The sequence below is a fragment of the Archocentrus centrarchus genome, chromosome 19, assembly GCF_007364275.1.
Source record: "Archocentrus centrarchus isolate MPI-CPG fArcCen1 chromosome 19, fArcCen1, whole genome shotgun sequence".
Classification (NCBI taxonomy): domain Eukaryota; kingdom Metazoa; phylum Chordata; class Actinopteri; order Cichliformes; family Cichlidae; genus Archocentrus; species Archocentrus centrarchus.
Genome location: NC_044364.1, coordinates 3,136,812 through 3,155,411, shown reverse-complemented (window position 1 = coordinate 3,155,411; position 18,600 = coordinate 3,136,812). Strand labels below are relative to the sequence as shown.

Sequence of the window (18,600 nt, the reverse complement as noted above, 5' to 3'; positions counted from 1 at the left end):
CGATAATTCAAAGAGAATAATTTGAGCATCTTCAGGGCCTGGACTTACTCATTGTTTTTCCGTTGATCTGCTGCTTACAGAGGACTTCAGCAGTGTACGCTAATGTCTACAATAATCACTTTTTGAGGTACCTACAGTACGTCGGAATAACAGCTAAAAAAACCCGACACGGACGTCTGCAAACCTAAATCAGGATAGCTAGAAGACCTTTGGCAGTCGGCTACACTTCAGTATCAGTGTGGTCAACCTTGAAAAGTTCCAAAAAGCCAAATTGCATTCCTTGTAGTTCATTTTATAATTACTGTTAAATGTAAGTATATAGGCTTCCTCATCATCCAGTCATCTCAGACAAGGCTTCAGATATCCTTAGCATCATCATTAAATCACCACCAACCCCAGCAGTGAGTGTTTCATTGTCCGTTTCATACTTGAAATGTCCTCTTCTGTTGCGATCCTATGAAAACCACTTGATTAAACTAACGCATACACAACACACACACACACCAGACACAGCGCTGCATCATTGACAGTCTGGAGCACAGCATCCCGTTTAGATTAGATCACATCAGATTAGGTGGCATTACATTAGTGCTAACCAGATAACACTATTCCTCATCTAACACACTTTACCTCCTAATGCTCCCGCAGCCTCATTACCCAGGAAACAGCCATCGGAGGAAGCAATTAGAAAAGCAAGAGCGTCTTTCTCACTTACACAATCATGCATGCGGCGGTATTAATCTCCCTCTAGGTAGCACGTACACCTCACTGGCCATTAGTCAATTAAGAAATTTCTCCCATTTGATAAGTTAATGGCTATGAGCTTTCCGTGACACCAGCGTGTGTGTATGTTTCTTGTGAGTATATCTTTCTTTCTCTTTCTCTTGTGTGTTCCTATGTGCGCTTTTGTGTGTGAGAAACTCTTTTATGGTCTCATTCTCTTGCAGTAATCTTGCATGATGTCTGAGGAATGTCTAATATACAAGCTGAAACAATAGCGGAGCAGAAACAGTGGGGGAAAAATAATGACCTGAACCTCGGTCTCAAGGCCCAGATGTCTGCAGTCCAAGTCTCACCTCATAAAAAGTGTACTTCTTGTTCTGGCTTATCAACCACATCTATTATACAGCTGGATGTGTGTGTGTCTGCATGCATGGCTATAAGTGTGAGCCTGTGCAGAAATGTGTGCGTACGTTGTTAGGAGTGTGGGAGTAGAGCTCACTGTGTGGATTTACGTGTGTGGCCTGTGGATGTGTGTGTGTGCGTGTGTGCACACAGCTATTAATGTAACTTTGGAGACGCCTCTTTGCGCACTGGGTGTATGTGTGCTTCTGCATAACTGTGTGTGTGTGAGGGCATTCATCTGATTGAACACACAAACATCTAAGTGCCCCCGCATTTGTTTACCCCTTGAACTTTCCTTAATCGTGCGTGCGTGCGTGCACACAAATATGAAGGATTTGCCGCCGCCGCACTCGTCGGTGTACAAATGAATGGACACAATAAAGCAAATGGATCAAACGAACAGATTGATCTGTGCCTGTGAACACAGAAACAGACACAAGAGACACAAAGACAAAGAGGTGAGATGAAACGGAGAAAAGCTTGTTTTTCAGGAAGCAGCTTTCGCCGATCGGAGCTGCAGACTGCCGGCAAATTATTCTTTTTTAACAATGTGGCCCTCTTCTGTGTACATATTCTCCACTGTGTCGTTTAATATAGCAGCTATCTTGCATGCTGGTGCTCAAACTAAAATGCACAATGAGTAAAGGGATAAAATGCACAAAAATTAAAATATGGCAACAATTTGTTTGTACCTGCTGATTAATAAACGGTATGACATGCTTTTTAGGGAAAGACAGAAACAAAGTAACAAATTATGAAATGCATAGAAACAATAACCAATGCTTTTAAGTTATGATGTGAAGTTCTAATGAACTCACACACTCACCCACTCTAACTGTGCAATACCCACATCTCTGTGCAATATTATTCATACTGAACAATATCTATCACACTATGTTGTGCAATATCCAATATTCATTCACCAAGTGCAGTACTCACCATCTTCATTATTATATGTATACACTTATTTTATTTTTTACAACGTATATATTTTTATATATTCTCATTTTCTGTATATTTTTAGATTATATCAGATTATTTTTATTTTAGAAAATCTTAGAAAGTTTGACAGGAGTGGCCCTCCAATCTCATTGTACATCCTGTATAATGACAATAAAGGTATTCTATTCTATTCTATTCTACCTAATATACATTTTCCTCCCTTGAAGCCAACATGCTTCTGACTGCTCCTTGCTAACAGTGTTTGAACAGCAGGTGGCGATATTGTGCTCTGAAACTAAAGGTGATGTTTGAGGTGACCATATAAGGGATATCCCCTCTCAGTGATGACATACAGAGCAAAGAGAAGAAAAAAAAATCTGAAATCTGCATCATTTTCTCGCAGTTCTCAGAAGCCAATTACAACTTATTTTGTCATGCAGGTATAAAGACTTGTTAAAAAAGATAATTATAACAACCACAGTCTCAAACTTCAAGCCTGAGGTATGTTGCAATATAAGGGCTCGGTGGTGTTGTTGGACTGATATTTGCCTTTGGGCCTGGTGTTAAATTGAGGTCTTGTGGGAAAAATGACTTAATACCAAGCAACAACTTGTAAGTGTGTACTTGTTGAAACTCAAACAAGCTGTCAAGACCCTTTTATTGAAGTTTTCTGTTGATGGTGGTTGCTTTTGACTCATTTTGTTTTACTACTCACACATGCACCCAGTGAATAACCCGTTTCATCTTTAAGATTTAAGAAGTTCTTTGAGCCGTCGCTTTGTCAGCACCCTGCTGCTGCTGTGTACTTTTTCCAGTTTATTTTAACAAATAAGATTGTAATTTAACAACAGGCTGAAAGTCTGCCCTTTCTGGTTAAAAGTTTAAGTTTTTTAAATGTGCAGTCATAATTATGCTCTTTTGCACCTGTGCACACTTGTGAAAGGGTACTGAAAGATCCTGGAGAACACTTTTACATCACTGCCATGTGGGAAGAAGGTAAGGATGCAGTGTATGGGATTCACTGGGCTCTGTTGGCAAAAATTGCATATAAATATCAAAAATATCAGTCACTGATTTGGTACTTTACCTTCCACTCAGCCTGCCATGCTGCATGGTCCTGTTTCTATAGTGGCTCAGAATGGACAAACCAAACACTGGATCTACTGGTTCTTTGCATTTTTAATTGCCATTGGAACCTGTCCTAAATAAAATGGAATTAAACTGAATTGAAGTGAATTGAAATTATAGTGATGGAAATGACCTGAACTGATGTCTTATGGGGCCATTGTGCTTGCCGTTCTCCCCTGGCAAATGTGGCCATACAACAAAAGGGATTTTGTCACATCCACTAGTGCAAGCTGCCACGTTTTGTAACCTTGCACATTTTGCCGTTGTCGCCACAGCCAGTGGGAAATACTTTAGTATATGGTGCATCATTTAGTAATGATGTATAAGTACAGAAGCTCACAGATTCACAGATTATTCAGAGGGAGGAGTCAAAACAGTTTGAAAGATGAAATTTTCTGAAGGAAAAAAAAAACCCCTGTGATGTCTTTGCTTTAGTTTTTGACAGCTTCTCTTCCTATACCAGCACTGATGTGGAGGTTTTGTCTGCGTGGCAACACCTCAGATCACTCAGGAGACAAAGCGCTGGTATAAACACTACGGAGATGTGGTGACAACACCATTGGCTGCACTGGCAGTCATCACAAATTTGAAATGTAACCTTTGGTGAGGCAGATCTCCTGAACTGCTCATGTAGTGACAAAGCGCTGTTGGAAATATCAGGTCTCAGGGTGCAGTTGCACTGTTGCAGCATCCTCTGTGAAAGCTCCTTGACACTTTTGCTACTTGAGGTTGCTATGTTTCACACCTCACTAAGCTCACTTCCACCTGAGGAGACTGCCCTCTGGTGGTGCTCATACTCTGCACTGCAGTTCATGACCTCAGTGCAGCATCTGCGTGCTCGTCTACCCAAGAAAGAAGTGTCTGTATCCTAGTGTACCACGAGGCTTTAGCGGCCAGCTTGTGATTCCATTCGGGACACAAACACATGGTGGAAAGTCCGAGGATCGAACCAGGTCATTTAAGACCCATTCAGTGTTTGCCAGTGTAGGTCTCCCTAAAATCTACACGCTGAAGCAGGAGTTTAACAATACAGCAGTGACCGTATTCCAAAGTAATTGATTGACTCCGTTGCCTTAAGGCTCTAGACAAACTGGTGCCATGATGCACTGCATGGATCTGTTATTCAACTGGTGATGCTAATCTCTGTCTCCTTTTCTCTGTGTATCCTTGCTAGTGTTGTGTAATCGCTGCTCAAACAGTCATGGTGTGTAGTGATTAGTGGCAGCCCACCAGGACAGGTCCTAATGAAACACACTGTGTTTACATTTCATTGCATTACCTCCTGGTTCAGCCTGGAGGATTGTGTTTCTGCATGACAACTCTATTTATACACACACACACACACACACACACACACACACACACACACACACACACACACACACACAGGGATATAAAGACTATAAAAATTACACGTGCACTTATGATGGAGAACATACAAACCCATATCAGGCCTTCAACACCTTCTATCCTCTGTGTCATGTCTGCGCTGTGTGTGTGTGTGTGTGTGTGTGTGTGTATGACGGCGCGTTTTGAACCGTGTAAACTGTTTATTGCGTGGAGATGAAAGGCCTCAGTCTGGGTTGCTGCGCAGTCCACAGACACACAACAGCATTCCAGCTCTTTTCCCCTTGCCAATAATTACAGATACCAGCTATAGAAGTCTGATTTACATACCGTGTCGCATTTGGATGTGCCGCGCCTTTCATCTTTTGGCTCATACTCTTTCTCTTGTCTGTCTGCTTGTTCTCATCGCCTGTTTCCCCCTCTGTGCTCTCTCTCTCTCTCTCACACACACACACACACACACACACACACACACACACACACACACACACACACACACATTTGTTTGATCGAAATGTGAGTGGCAGGCCACTGCTCTGATGAGCTTTGAGCAGACGTTGCATGTCAGCACTCTGATTGCTGTGCCTGTCCCAGTGCAGTGTACATATGTGTCTATTGTGTGAGAGCCAGAAACTGTGTCTGATTTGTCATATTTGATTTGTTGTCAGTCTTTGGCATATTGCCTTGTACTCGTGTGATACAGCAGTTTTTGATTCTGTCGTCATGCAGACACCTCTTGGTGGTTTTCAGGTTGTCCTACGCTGTTTCCTCTGTAATAACGCATTAATTAATCCCTCGTTTGTCTGTGTCTCTGCAGCCTGAAGAGCTGACTAATGCCCTGGAGATCAGTAACATCGTATTCACCAGCCTGTTCTCTTTGGAGATGCTGCTGAAGGTTTTGGTGTACGGGCCCTTTGGCTACATCAAAAACCCCTACAATATCTTTGACGGCATAATTGTGGTCATCAGGTAAGGACTCGCTCTCTGGCAACAGGGATGCCCAAAAATAAAGCATGTATCCTTTTCTGCACTCTGTTTCTATATTTAAAAGGATGCCACTGGGAGCACATACCCTGTTCAGTGCAGTGAAATATTATTCAAGTCCCACATGAATTCTTCTGTTTTTGTGTATGTCTCATACTGTCAGATCTTCAAACAAAATTTAACTAAATACTAAAGTGACCTGACCAAATGAAATATACAACCTTTAAATTATATTCAAGCCAAAAAAAAAAAAAAGTTCCTGACATCGTTGTGGTGGAATCATATCACAAACAAACTGCTCTTTTCAGGTTTTGCCAGTGCACCTCCTGACTTGATTTTTATTCCCTGTGCAGCAGTTAGACCCTGTACGTTTTGGATGACTGACTTGCTGTACGACACGGTTCAATCCACTGCAACCTGATACTGTTCAGGATTTTCTGTCAGAGAGCAGAGTTCATGTTTCTCTCTCTTAAGGCTAGATGCCTCGATCCAGATAGGGTTCCAAAGCATCTCCTCAGCATTACAATTCAACCTCCATGCTATGTTTTTGTGTTTTTGTGACCCATCAGTCTGTAGCACGTTGTCCCAAAAGATCTGAGATGCATTCAGGTGCATTGTGGCAAGTGGTGATCTTTTGATAACATCGCTCCCTGTAGATTAGCTTTGGAAACCTTTTCAGGCTGAAGTATTTTAATGTTTTGTTCTGCATCTCTTTACATTGGCATAATATGCTGCTAGTAAGACCTTTTAGGCTTTGCTCACGCTAATTTTTTTTTGTCATTTAAAACAAACAGGCCTGGGTGTGTCTAATCCAGCTGCAAGCAGTTATCAATGTAGTTCAGTTGTTCTTTGGATGCAGTAATGAAGTTTTTTCTTTTCTTTTCCACAGTTGGTACTGGGTAACCTTATTCCTCCAACATGGGCTATTATCACTTAAAACTTTGTTTCATATTTGATTTAATTTGATGTTATGATGCAGTTTATTATGCATCAAAATCAGAAGAAATCTGTAGAAAATCTCATGCATTTTAAATCACTGAAGCTATCTGTGAAGATTTTCTATACCTGTCAGCAAGACTTTAATAAAGTAAAATTAGCCAGTCACATTAATTTTATGCACAGTATTGAACAGCAGTCAGGCAAAGTTGTTGACTAGTGTCTGATGAATGTGGTGCATCAACCCTGATGTTTTTCCTTCACCAGGAGGTGGAGACCTAAACTGAGCTAAAAGGAGAGGGAGCTTTTTCACACATAAACTTGAAATCCTTTCATGAGGATAAAGTTGAAGTTTCTCATATTTAGCACACAGCACCAAGTTGTTTGCTTCAGATGTGTTCACACTGCTGGAAATGGCCAGTGTGGTTTAGGCAAAGGGAGCTGCCAGGATAGAGGGTGCAGGAACCAGCACATGTGAAGGCCGTCCCTGGCAGTAGATGCACTAATCTGCACTTTTCATACCTTGGTTCAATCCAAAGTCAAATTAGCATTATGCTACAGCGGCTGCAGGTTTAATGACTGATCCCGGTGAACCAGAAATTTGCATTCTCACGCCCACCTCTGTCAGGTTATTCTTAGAAAGGTTCAAGCCTGTGGGGAATGTCTGCAAATGGCTTAACATTAGCAGTACTATTTGCTAAAACCTTTATAAGGTCATATGTTATGTTAAGGATGAGTTTACAGGTTGCTCTGTTGACCCCAAGTGGCCTGAAGGATAAATATATTATACATTAATTATTTAATCAAATAAAATATTTGATTTAATTAACGTTTGCACTGCTTCATAGCCTAGAGAAAATGTTACTATTAAATGTTATCATTTGTAGAAAATGGTTGTGCGGTGCTAGACCATCATTGTGTCAGTGTGGTTAGGATCACATCTGGGAAGCCACAGTATTTAGAAAAAGTAAAAGCAGTTTTTAGATCAGTAAAACAGCACGGCTTGAAAATCGCTGCTCAGAATTTGTGCTTGTCTGACTCAAACAGTTCACCAGAATTTTGGACCTTAATGAATTCTAATTGTGCACGTGTTTGTCTTATCTCCGGACAGCGTGTGGGAGATCGTGGGTCAGCAGGGTGGGGGTCTGTCGGTGCTGAGGACCTTCCGGCTGATGCGCGTGCTGAAGCTGGTCCGTTTCATGCCGGCCCTGCAGAGACAGCTGGTGGTGCTCATGAAGACCATGGACAACGTGGCCACTTTCTGCATGCTCCTCATGCTCTTCATCTTCATCTTCAGGTAGGCTTAGGAAGCGTGAGTGATAGGGAAAGCAGGCATCACTCTACTTCTCAGTTCTACTGTAGGAAAAACATCAGAGAGGGCAAAACAGTTCAATCACTGACCACAAAATATAACAAAGGTGTGGAATGAAGGTAAATCAGTACATGATAACTTCTGTGTGAGAAGTAAGGAGTGTAAGTCGATCGGGTGGAAAGACTAAAGTAATTCCCTCTTTTAGTCAGCAGTCCTTCTTTCTGCCTGCTTGTACTTTGGGGCTGAGCGCCCCCCCACCCCATCATTAAATAAGACACAGAATGGTTCTCAGTGTATTTCAGACCCCTACCTTTATTTAGCAGGGAGCATTAAGAGAGAGCAGACTAAAAGGTTGCATCTCTGCGTGTATGCGAAGCATTTGCTACTTCATTTCAGCAGCTTATTGGGATGTGTGTGTATGCATGTATTGGAGGGCACACAGGCACTTAAGAACACAGGCATACACACACACACACACACAAACATAGGGCCTTGTATATGCATAGATAAGCAGCGCTTGATTTGATTGAAGACTTGCCAAGTTGACACAGTGGAGGCCTGTTCATTGATCCCTCAGCTCCAGTTGAGCTTCAGTGTCTGTTTCTGAATAAAAGGCAGACTGCAGTGCAGACTCACTGCTGCTTCATGATAATAACACCCCCACTTAGTTGTTATATGTAGCTTAGCTTTCTTTGTCTTTATCCTCTCTGTCTTTTATAGTGTTGCCTTTGCTTCACTGTGCCAGTCTACACAGATTTGGCTGTGTCACTGTATATACACTGCTATACAGTTTACTATTTACTGCAGTTCTTGTGGAGAAAGAGCTTTATGAGTCCAGTTATATGTTTGGAGTTGCTGTCACACTGTTGAAGAGTGTGGGACTGATCAGACGCCTCTCTTATTGTATTGTGTGTCTCAGAGTCACCTGTTTTGTACATCCTAAAATAGGGATGACAAAAACTTTTGTAAACACTGCTCCCCTCACTTATCTAGCAGGGCACAAAGTTTAGTTAGGCAGGATACGGTTATACCACGCAGCAAGTGTTAGTAGAGCCCTGCTCTGTTTTACTGCAGTTCCAGTGTAGAGGTACTGTGCTAAGCTAAGGTAATTGCTATCCAGTTAAGGGTGCATACTCACAGGTTTAGTTACAAATGTCTGTTAAACTACTCCTTTAAGTTCTAGAGTAGGGGAAATAAGTCAGTATGTCAGTAATCCAGTGAAAAAATATGTTATGGGTTGTGTCACTCTCCATGGTGCTGAATCCGGTAAAAGAACTCCATTACCGTTGTTGGCCAAGTGACAGGGTAATAAAGTGGGTGCTGCCCAATAAGGGGCAGGACTCAGTATATACTATTACCTCTGCAACTTTCTCAGGTCAGTATATACTTTTATTTAAGCCTTTGGATCACTGTAGTGCTGCTTATCCTCAGCTCTCTTTTTTTTTTTTTTTTTTTTTTTTTACAAGCAGCAATAATAATCAGTAAACATGTCTTTTAAAACAAATATTTTCTGTTTATTTTTATGGCATCTAAGGGTTTGGCTTGATATAAACATTTATCCCTCCTTTTCCTGTTTGTATTTTCCCGTTCCCTCCTCCCTCCCTCCTGTGTCAGTATCCTGGGGATGCATCTGTTTGGTTGTAAGTTTGGGTCAGAGAGAGACGGAGACACTCTACCAGACAGGAAGAACTTTGACTCTCTTCTCTGGGCCATAGTGACTGTCTTCCAGGTGAGCATACGCCTTATTCTCGTCTCCCCTTCCCTGATGCTGTTAAGTGCTCACGCTGTGTTCTGGACGCTTTAGCTGCAGCTTTACACTTTACATCACAGTCTGTTGAAACAATAAAAATTCAGCAGCATGAAGACATTAAGGTATGATGTTCAACAACTGTCTGGAAGCTTGAACTTTCTGTACCTGTTGGACTAACCTACAGTAAGAGTCCCCCGAGTCATTGGTGATTGAACCTGTCTTCCTCCTCCTGAATAAATCACATATATCAACCCCTTCCCTGTCTCCCACCTACGCTTTTTATAGCTTCCTGATTTTCTTGGAGTCATCTAATTTTCCATTTCTAGCTATCTTCTATAGGTTAAGAAGGCTTGTCTCCTGCATCATGTCACCTGAGATTCATGAATTAGCCTCAACTCCCTGTGTGGGGTCCAGCATATATCACTCTCAATATAGTAACCATTTATTATTCACCTGACTGGGTGTAAGGTGTCTGCATGTTTCACGCCTGTTCTTATGGAGAGTTCAAATGTGTCTTCACTGGTTCAGTCTGTTTAATAGATTACATCTTAGTGTTGCATCTTTAACTGATCTGTGCAAATATGGCCAGAAAAAAAACATAGATGGAAAAAGTGACTTACATTTTTCGTTTGTCCATATGCATAAAATCAGGATATTCTCAGACTCAAATACTAATGTTCTCTCAAGCTGTGAAATCTCACAAGGTGCTCTTTGGTGGGGTTACGGTGACTCTTATTAAGGACCCTACGGCATCTTATTTAAGTAGCCGTATGAGCATAAGCTTGAGTCCAAATCATACAAAGGCCAAATGCAGTCTAAAGCAGAAGTGAGACGCAAAAAAAGTAATCAAATACAACTTAAAACTTGTCACAGTTCAGAGAAAAACTCACGAATGGACCAAATATCTGACATGGGTGATACAAGGGGACTGAAGGCTGCTAGTATTTTCAAAATATGCTTCTTATACAACTATTTATATTAACTATAGGTTTGAGTGTATTTAGAGAAGGGTAGTCGGGAAGAGGTAAACTTAGTGAGACACTAACAAGGGCGGGGAAAGGACACAAAGGAGGGAAGTAACAACCACACATGGAACTAACTTTCAAAATAAAGCAGGAAGTATACTGAAAGGGAGACTCGCAGAAGAAAATGAGTAAGATAAAGATAAGAAATTAAAAAAAACACAGAAAAAAGGAAAGTAAGGATTTATGAGGAAAACCTTTTACAGCCTTACAAAGACCATGAACAAAAAGTCCAGTATTTTTATAGCAGCAGTACACAAATAATACAGCTACAGCAAACAGGCTCTTCTAATCTTTACTAGTTACCAACTAACTGCTCGCAAAGTGAAGTAAACAGAAAAAAATGCTGTTTGTCAGCAAGATTATGCAAAAACTACTGAGCTGAATGTTGTTGTGGATTCTTATGTGAGGAATACAAAGGAAGAGGGATTGATAAGTATTCAGAATTACATTAAATTAATGAGAGGATTTAAAGGTTTCATAGATAGGTATGGTCTAAAACGTTTTCTGATTGGTGCAGTGAAATATTGGGTTTTTTTCTAGATTATTTGCATTTGTGAATCTAAAACGTACCATATAAAGTGAGACTCAAGATAAAGGTGTGACTTTTGTCAAGGTCATTTTTCCAGTAACAAAAGAAAAACCTCTTTTCCGTGGAGTAATCTTAATCCCACATTCCAAGGTCTAAGTCATCACAGGTGGTAACCCTGACCCTGTATTTAGGGGAGAGGCTTTTTAGGGAAAAAGTGATTATTTTCTCTCTTCCTTCATTATCAAGACTTCAGCACAGTTGACAAAAACATCTTCTGCTTGTTTAGGGTTGTGGTTGGGGGGTTAGATCATCTTTAAAAGCATCATATTCAAAGTTTCTTATGAAGAGTTCTTATGTGTCATCATTGATTACTTAAAAAAAAAAAGACCCCTAAAATGACCCCTCATGCAAATGACCTCACAGTCAGCACTGCACATCCTCAGGTTTTCAGTATTACACCTGCCAAAGAGGTATTGAGGCAGACTGCAGGTGTGCTGCAGCACCTTTGTTTTCAGTAATCCTGCGAGGTCATCAGTGGGGATTTTTTTTGCTCTGGTAGAACAATTTCACAAAAAACCCCAAAAACAATTCTGATGGCAAACGGTTGGAGTTACTGTCATGACCAGAATTGCTCATCGATACTTTTACCTATGAACACTTGTCTTTTACTCTCTCTCTCCAGATCCTGACCCAGGAGGACTGGAACAAAGTGTTATATAACGGCATGGCCTCCACTTCTCCCGTAGCTGCTCTCTACTTCATCGCGCTGATGACCTTTGGCAACTACGTCCTCTTCAACTTGCTTGTGGCCATCTTGGTTGAGGGATTCCAGGCAGAGGTATAATGTTTCTATGCAAAACGGACGATGCAGCAGCTTAAATTATTTAGTTTGATTGTTTCTCTCATTGATCGAGCTTGCTGTCAGATCTGTGTTTGTTTATATCTTTAAATATGTTTAAAATTAAGCCTTCACTCTTGTGCTTCTTATTTTTCAGTACAGGATCACGTAACTCAACACAGAACTAATTTTATAAACACTAACAATAATCAGCCTGCACCCTTTCTTGCGCTCGTTGCAGCGGGTTACGTGAGGACATGAGTTCACACCGTAGCATTTTGTTTTTCTGTCTTCCCTTCATGTTCATCTCCCTTTTTTTGCTGTCAGCCACTTCACCTCCTACGCTTTCCCACTATCTCAGCAGTCATTCTCATTATTGTTCTGCTTATTTGCCAGTGCCATAAAGTACATCATAAGAAAACTATGTCCGCTAAACCAGACTGTGCATCAGCCCACGTCACCCAAATCCCCTGCTTTAAGTTTCATGCTCAGATACGTCCTCCCCTTCCAAATCTTCTCCCTCCTTTATTGTCATAAAACAAAAGTGATATGTTATCTGCCACGATGCTGTGTTTGTGAGCTCAGAATAGAGCAAGAAGCAGGAAGAAAGCAGCTCAAGCTCATTGAGGGAGCTCTCTTCAGGTTTCAGCCAGTGCTTTATTTGAGACAGACTGAGTGACTCAGAGAAAGGAATAGAGAGTGAGAGTAAATCACACAGGTATCCAGTCTATCTCTGCCTAGCTACTCGTCTCCTCCTCCTCCTCCTCTCTCTTAGCTCTTAAAGGGTTACCACACCTGTGCTTTGATCTCTCACACTCTTTAGCTCTCTGGCTGAGAGGACAGAGAATAGATGGGAGGTGCCAGCAAGAGAGGTTGACAGCCTCATAAAGTGTGGATTAATTGGAATGGGCTGCTTCTGCTATTGCAGTCATCTGTTACAGAAATATCAAACATAGTATTATGGTGAATGGAATTCCTTGGGAGGTTTGGGTGCAAATCACCCAGACTGCTTAGGATGAAAGCTCCGGATGGAGGCCACGAGCAAAATAAATGAATTTCTGTTGACTTCAAGAAGTCGAATTCGAAATGATGCGTTTTTCCATCTGTAACGTTGCACTTCCAAAGTTCGTGTTTTAACATCAGATCAATCAGCTGTAGGAGATTTTCCCAGGAGCAAGAACCTTTTGAACCAGAGCTGCTTTTCCACCAGAGGAGCGAAGTGTAGTTTGCCTGCGGGATGTACTGTCAGTACTTTCTGAAGGTTCAAGGACCTCGAGTCCAGGATGGAGTCCAGGTTCTCGTGTCAGAGAGGGAATTTGATGCTGTCATACTTTTAATTGCATGCTTGAGCAGGTTGATGTGCTTCCCGGGGCTTTTGCCAGTTAGTTCTCGTTTGGTGAAAATGGCGACAGGCAGAATTGTTCATCCTGGATGTTTTGTTTTGTGGTCACAGCGCTGGGATTAAACAGACTGCTCATAACTGTGCCCATTCATAAAGACGCCAAAGCTGGAAAAAACCATTACATTTTCCTAGCCACGTTAGCTAACTTTTACTTTCCCAGTGGAATAAACAGTTACATCTTCTACAGTGCTGTGCAAAAGTCTTGAGCCACTCATTTCTTTATATTTTGCTTCCTGTTTTTTTAACTCATTTTCAGTCCAGTCCTTGTACCATTTTCAGAGGATTGTTTCTTTGTTTGCCAAGCGGCTTAACACTGACCTACGATTCAGTGAAGCATAAAAAAGGCACTTTACTGTAAATGACACACAGGTAGCTTCTAACAGGTGAGTGTAGAGGAGCTTTGAGCAGCTTAAGAGGCAGATTTCTCTTTCAGGAGTCGATGGGACAAAAACAGTGTTTAATAAACAGTCAACAGTGTGAATCATAGTGAAAACAGTTGCAAACGAATGCTAATATTGCTGTGTGACCTTCACCCTGTGTAAGTGACTTTACAAAGTCAACTTAAAAGGGCATCCTGCTTACCTAACTGATGTTATGTAGAACTAATACTGTAAAAAAGTGCTTACTGTACGTTTGCAACAGAAAGATAGAAGTCAGGTTTCTGTTTGCCTTTAATGTAATTTTGAAAATGTGAATAAATATTAACTGAACTAGAAAATTAATGTTAAAGAAAAACAAGTGCATGCTCATACAGTACAGTATTCAGCCTGCAGTTGTATGAGGAAACCTTTCTGCTCCCGTATTCCCCCTCTGCCCTCCTGCGTCCCTGCAGAGCTGCCGGCATAGTTCTCCCTCCCGTTTTTTCAGCTTTACATCCTTTTCTGCAAACACGAAGTTTATTTTTAGTCAACCAAACTTTCCCTGCGTCAGGGTTGCTAGGTAACGGGCACTTGAATGATGTGAGCAAAGCCAGGAGACATGTACGGCGTTAGAGCCAAATCACACACACACATACAGAGAAGTGTATTACTTCTAATGACCTTATTGCTTTGGAAATAAAGACAGAGGGAAAATTATATTATGCATATCATCTTTTATTATCTTAACTCCTTCCTTTACCCTGCACATCACCATCATCATTATCTTCCTGTTCTTTCTCGGTGTCTGCCCTTTTCTCTCATCGTGTCCTTTTGTCAAGTTTGATGTGTCCAGAGAATGCAACCAGACCGGTTTCTCTCCTTAGGGAGAGCTTTTAGGAAGACTGAAGTGTTTTTGTACTTTTTTATTGCACCTCTCACTGTGACAATAAACATGCATTTTGCACCAAAGCACAAACGTGCACTGAGGAATGCTTCCCGAACGCGTCCCGAATGGTGCTGAGCTCTGCTGCACGGTCATGACTGTAGGGTCACGTTTATATGAGGATCATTTTCATATCTGCTGTCTGAGCAAATGATTTAATCATACAAAACATCAGCGGACCATCCGGAGGGTAAAACATGGCTGTGCTTCACCTCCGTCCTGCAGTCCTGACTTCGTAAGCTTTCGGATTGCTGAAGTGCACATGTGCAGCTCGCGGCTGCGCACTGTGATCCAGGACAGCTGCTTTGATATGTCTGTCGCATGGTAAAGTGTAAATGTTCAAACAGGCTGAATCTTCTATAACTCTCTCCTTCTGCTCTTGTCTACTGCTGTGATTCAACCTCTCACCTCTGTGCCTCTTTTCCTGTGTGTGCCCCCCTTTCCTGTCCGGCTGCACCAATCACTTCCACTAATAGGAAGTGGCCAAGCGGGAGGACTTGCATGCCCAGCTGAGCCTCATTCAGCTGCCTGTAGTTTCAGGGGTATGTACAGCTCTGCAGCTCTGCCTTCCCGTCTTCCTTGTAACTGACTAACTGGCTTCTCCCTTCCTCGCACCCTCCCCCCCCGGTCCCCCCCTTACAGAGGCTTTACAATGATGCTTTAGACCTCACAGCTACAGCTTGGAGTTCTTTTGCAGAAGTGCCGCTCATTAACAATCGATTGATGAATAGTGGCTTTCTTGCACTAACATTTTGCTTACTTCATTAAAAATCTTAATATGCATAAGTAATAAGAAGCAGCTCTAAATGAAGCTTGCTCCTTATGTCTTAAAGGGACATTGTAACCAAATTTTAAAAAACTAATTTACTTTCAGGCTTTCCCCCCGATGACTCCCGGTCGTGCAGATGTAGTTTAAATTTTATTCACAGAAGTTTTGAGATGTTCGCTGCTGCCAATCCAATCCAACAGAGTACTGAAGTGGGAGCTTTTCCAAGGCTAGAATGGACATTAAACTCTCCCGGGTGAATTATGAGTACATAAGATGAGCAACTGTGTTAGAAAATATCTGCTTCTTTGATTGGAAAGCAGGGGGATAATTAGACTCTCAAGGAGAATTTTAGTAGGAAATGTTTTGATCAAATGGTGCAGAATTCTTTTTGATAAGGCTGTAATGTAGTCAGATTTGAGGTCAAGTAAAAGGGGAATAAATGTAAAAGATCATAACAGTTTACACTAACAACGTCTCTCCTTTCTTTTGTCAACTTTGTGAAAGTCCTGCAGTGAATCATGGGACAATTACAGCTGACTCAGTGTTTTCACAGTAAATATGGAAAATCCACAGATTGTCTGTCAGCTGTGGTTTACACTAAAACCAGGAGTAGATGGAAAACAACTCTAACAAGATAACTAATTCTCTGTGATTGATTTCATCACTGCCAAACAAGCCGTCTCGTTCTGAAACTAGCGTAAGAATGAAGAGCGTAGAAAGCTACGTTCCGTCTGTGCGGCTGACGGCAAAAGTCCTCCAATATGGCTGCCAGAGGATTTGTCGCATCATCTAAAAGTCCTCAAACCCGCTTCCTGCATGATGTCATGATGTTGAGACTAAGAGCAGTGCTGAGTGACTGCTGTGTGGAGTACAGGAGAGACCGTCTTTGTCGAGTTTGTTTTCTTACTTTCTTGTGCTATCTAAAGAGCAGACTCCACATCAAAACTCATCTCAAATGCTCACCTCTCAGCGGCCCTCCACCCGTTTTTTTTTGTTTTTCCTTTCTGGCCTCCAGATAAGAATGATGCACCAGCTCTGCCAAAAATCACCCCCTCCCCCAAGTTCCTGTTTTATCTGGCTGGAGGATGAAGGGAAGAAGAGAGGGGTATGAGGGAGAAACGTTGGCTTTATGGGAGGCCCCGGCACTGCCAGATAAGTCGAGCCCGACTAAAGGATGAGAGCTAATAAATGGTTTGGAGGGGGAGGATGGAAGTTCTTACACTCAGTGAAATGAATCCTTTAAAAAACAGATGATTGTGAGTCTTGTCCTCAGGTCCTCTAACTTTGCAAACTTGAATGCCGTCCAAGCTGATCCAGGACTTTTCTATTAGATAAGCGTTCTGGATTGCTCTGAGCTGGTCAAAATTCAAGAGCTTACTGGGGGCAGGTCCCAGGCATGACATGCAGATTTTGAGTGGAGTCTGCTGTAATGGTCGAGTCGGTGCTGTTTGTACACTGTATATTTTGGTTACATTGTGCATATTTTTCATCTACAGGACCCCTTAAGTCCTGTAAGGTGATTTTTATTCTGTGATTTGTGTATTATTTGATTTCTTTTTCTTTCTGGCAGTGATTTACTTTTTTTTTTTACTTGAAGCTCTAACTTGTTGCTCTGCCCCTTTTCTTTCAGTACCTGTGAGCGACTGACTTGCTCTTTTGGGGTTTAATTTCTTTCCAAGTACATAATATTTGGCACCCACGTTTACTAATATTTTAATGAGTAAAACTAAAGAGAGCAGGTTATACGATCTGAAAGTGTAAAGGGAACAAAAATAGGAAGTTACAGTAACTGACAGACACAAATGGAGGGCAGGTGACACACAAAGAAGCAAAGCCAAAAATATAACTGAAAATGCTACAAATGGATTATAAAACCCTGGAACCATGACAAAGATACCTTGGAATAAAAGAGTCATAAAAGTGTCATAAACTGACACGACACCCGTCGTCCCTCCGACCTTCTGTTCACAGGTCACAAGAATCACTTCTCCTTCTACAATATTGGTCAGATTTTAGTGAATCTTGTACACACGGATCACCTGATGGGTCTGCACCACAGACAGCATCAAAGATGGAGGGAGTTACCGTGATGTCACCCGTTGGGTTCTTAAGTCCCGTTTTGAAGCGTTTCCACCCTCGTTACGAGGACTGACTGTGAAACCAAGTGCTAACGACTTGTTTTTGACAACGCATTAGCCAGTGAGTGTGCGGTTTCATAGCACAAATAACCCTTCGTTCGGAAACGCTGTATGACCACAATTTACAAAATAGACTTAATAGTTTATTCAGTGTGACCCAAAATGAGTGACTGAGTCCACCCACTCAAAGCCACTCGCCCACAGACGCCTACAGGACCAGAAGACTTTTTGCACCCACAGCTTTCACCATTCGGTGGCCTTCAAATAGAACGCAGCTGTTCCTGAAAAAGCACAAAAGTACTGATTACAAAAATTAGAAAATACTGTTTTCTCTCAAAACATAATTGAGAATTCAGCTAAATTTGTTGATGTTAGTATTCAGTTGAGGCATTTTCATTGCAAACTGCCAAAGATAAATAAATGCGGTTTCAACTTGAGGAAACAGACTGGAAAAAAAAAATAGATAAAAAAAAATGTTTTTGAAGTCAGAATTTTGTCACGCACGCAATAGAAGATGTGAGCAGTGTTTCAGTGTTGCATTACACACACTGTAGGTGCAAGTAAATCTGATTCTGTCTGATGAGTCTCAAAGACCTGTGGTAGGCTACACATGTTGTGGAGACACACACACACACACACATAAACAATTACTCCACTTCCTGCTATCAACAGCCACCCTCTGCCTCCCATTTACACCCTTTTTGAAGCAGCATAATTGAGCTCCCTCGTGTGCTGCCGGTGTCTATTATTGTCCGGCTATCAGCAGCAGACCTGGTCTGGCCCATCTCCTGCTCCCAACACCGTGCCAAAATTGGGGTGGCAGAGTGTAAACAACCTATCCAAACAACCAATTTCAGGACCAGGGATTTCCCTCGAGTACCCCCTCCCCCCCCCCCCCCCCCCCCCCCCCCCCCCCCCCCCCCCCCACCCCCCACCCCCCCACACACACACACACATGCACACACATACACCCACCCCAGTTTTAAAGCTATTATTCCCACCTTTCCTGTCCCCTGTGAAACCTACATAGCACCAACATGCCAAAAGTACACACCACTTGTTAAGTAATAATA

General features: G+C 41.9%; 1 protein-coding gene across 1 annotated transcript in view; it reads left to right on the top strand.

Annotated features, from left to right (window-relative positions):
- cacna1g (calcium channel, voltage-dependent, T type, alpha 1G subunit) overlaps window positions 1-18,600 on the top strand; it is a 304,885-nt gene that overhangs the window by 186,864 nt on the left and 99,421 nt on the right. Inside the window, 5 exon segments of the mRNA XM_030755883.1 lie at window positions 5,360-5,511; window positions 7,574-7,759; window positions 9,389-9,503; window positions 11,761-11,916; window positions 15,097-15,162. Of these exon segments, the coding sequence (XP_030611743.1) occupies window positions 5,360-5,511; window positions 7,574-7,759; window positions 9,389-9,503; window positions 11,761-11,916; window positions 15,097-15,162 (675 nt within the window).